Source organism: Hippocampus comes, unplaced genomic scaffold (assembly GCF_001891065.2).
Source record: "Hippocampus comes isolate QL1 unplaced genomic scaffold, H_comes_QL1_v1.1 scaffold301, whole genome shotgun sequence".
NCBI classification, from domain to species: domain Eukaryota; kingdom Metazoa; phylum Chordata; class Actinopteri; order Syngnathiformes; family Syngnathidae; genus Hippocampus; species Hippocampus comes.
The window spans coordinates 39,631-40,867 of record NW_017805928.1 but is presented as its reverse complement, the minus strand read 5'-3'; the positions used below and the strand labels follow the sequence as shown (position 1 = coordinate 40,867).

General features: G+C 64.3%; 1 protein-coding gene across 1 annotated transcript in view; it reads left to right on the top strand.

The window, feature by feature from the left end:
• Positions 1-2: 2 nt before the first annotated feature.
• LOC109527603 (echinoderm microtubule-associated protein-like 6) overlaps positions 3-1,237 on the top strand; it is a gene marked incomplete at both ends in the record, with an annotated part of 40,852 nt that continues 39,617 nt past the window's right edge. Inside the window, 3 exons of the mRNA XM_019889613.1 lie at positions 3-44; positions 118-216; positions 293-361. Of these exons, the coding sequence (XP_019745172.1) occupies positions 3-44; positions 118-216; positions 293-361 (210 nt within the window). The remainder of the gene's footprint in view (positions 45-117; positions 217-292; positions 362-1,237) is intronic.

The window sequence follows — 1,237 nt, the reverse complement described above, 5'->3', positions numbered from 1 at the left end:
CCCCGCCCGGCGTGGCTTGTTTGGCTTTCGACGCCGACGGACAGGTGAGTGAGGCCGCCGCGCCCGCTCCCCGCATCGGGCTCGGTCCCGCCTTGATCGCCCGCCCCGTCGCCGTAGCGGCTGGCGTCCGTCGGTCTGGACGCCAAGAACGTCGTGTGCGTGTGGGACTGGAGGAGAGGACGCGTCCTGGCCTCGGCGACCGGACACTCGGACAGAGTACGAGCCCCGCCTCCTCGCCTCGCCTCGCCTCCTCGCCGCCCGCCCGCCTCACCGCTGTGTCGACCCCCCGCAGATCTTCGACGTGGCTTGGGACCGGCAGCTTTCGACGCGACTGGTCAGCTGCGGCGTCAAACACATCAAGGTGAAGTCGAGTCGCTCCCAAAGCGGCCTTCTTGCGCGGCGTGCCGAGCCGAGCCGTCAAAGCGAGCAAAGTCAAATCCGAATGGAAAACGCCGTCCAAAAAACCAAACCGCCGAGTCCGTATCCAAGTCACTTGCAGGCATCGGTTACTCGTGGGGAGGGGGGGGGGGCTCGCCCACGCGGCGACGCTCCTCGACGACAAAATCATGTTTGCGGCAACGGGGCCCCGTGTCACTCCGGCAAATTTGATCTCACACGTCAACACTCTTATTTTTCTCCCGAGAGCGCACAAGTATGAGCGCCGCGCGCCCATTTGGCAAGAAGCCGATGGCCAAATTGACGATCGATCGGCGTCGACTTTGGCTGACGTGCATTTGTTGGATCACGTCTTTGATTTTGCTTCCTCGGCGATGGCTTTTGCCCTCTCTCCCGGCGTCCAAAGGTCCGTTTTGCCGCGCCGCCGCGTCCGAAGCCAACGGAAAGAAATACTTCCCGGACCCGGCGGCCTTTCTTCCCGCCATCTCGCCCGCCGTCTCCAACCGGACCCGCCCTCGATCACCGTCCAGCCGACGTCACGCGATGAACGCCCGGCGGTCCTCGATGGCCACACTTGGCGCCGCGATGGAACCCGCCTTCTCTCCAATCGGCGCGAGCTTTGGAGTCGAGGTCGCTGCGGGATCGGACTCGGTTGCGGAGGAAAAGAGTTTGTGTCACGCGACGGTCACGTATTTGCGCCCATGTCGCTTTGGTTTCACCGCACGTCCTTAAGAATGGAGCGCGGTGGCGTGGCGTTCCGCAGGGCTCAATTCCGGGGCCTCCGCTCTTCTCGCCGCGTCCGCTCCCATTGGCTTCCGTCTCCGGCAAACGCGGGGTTTCC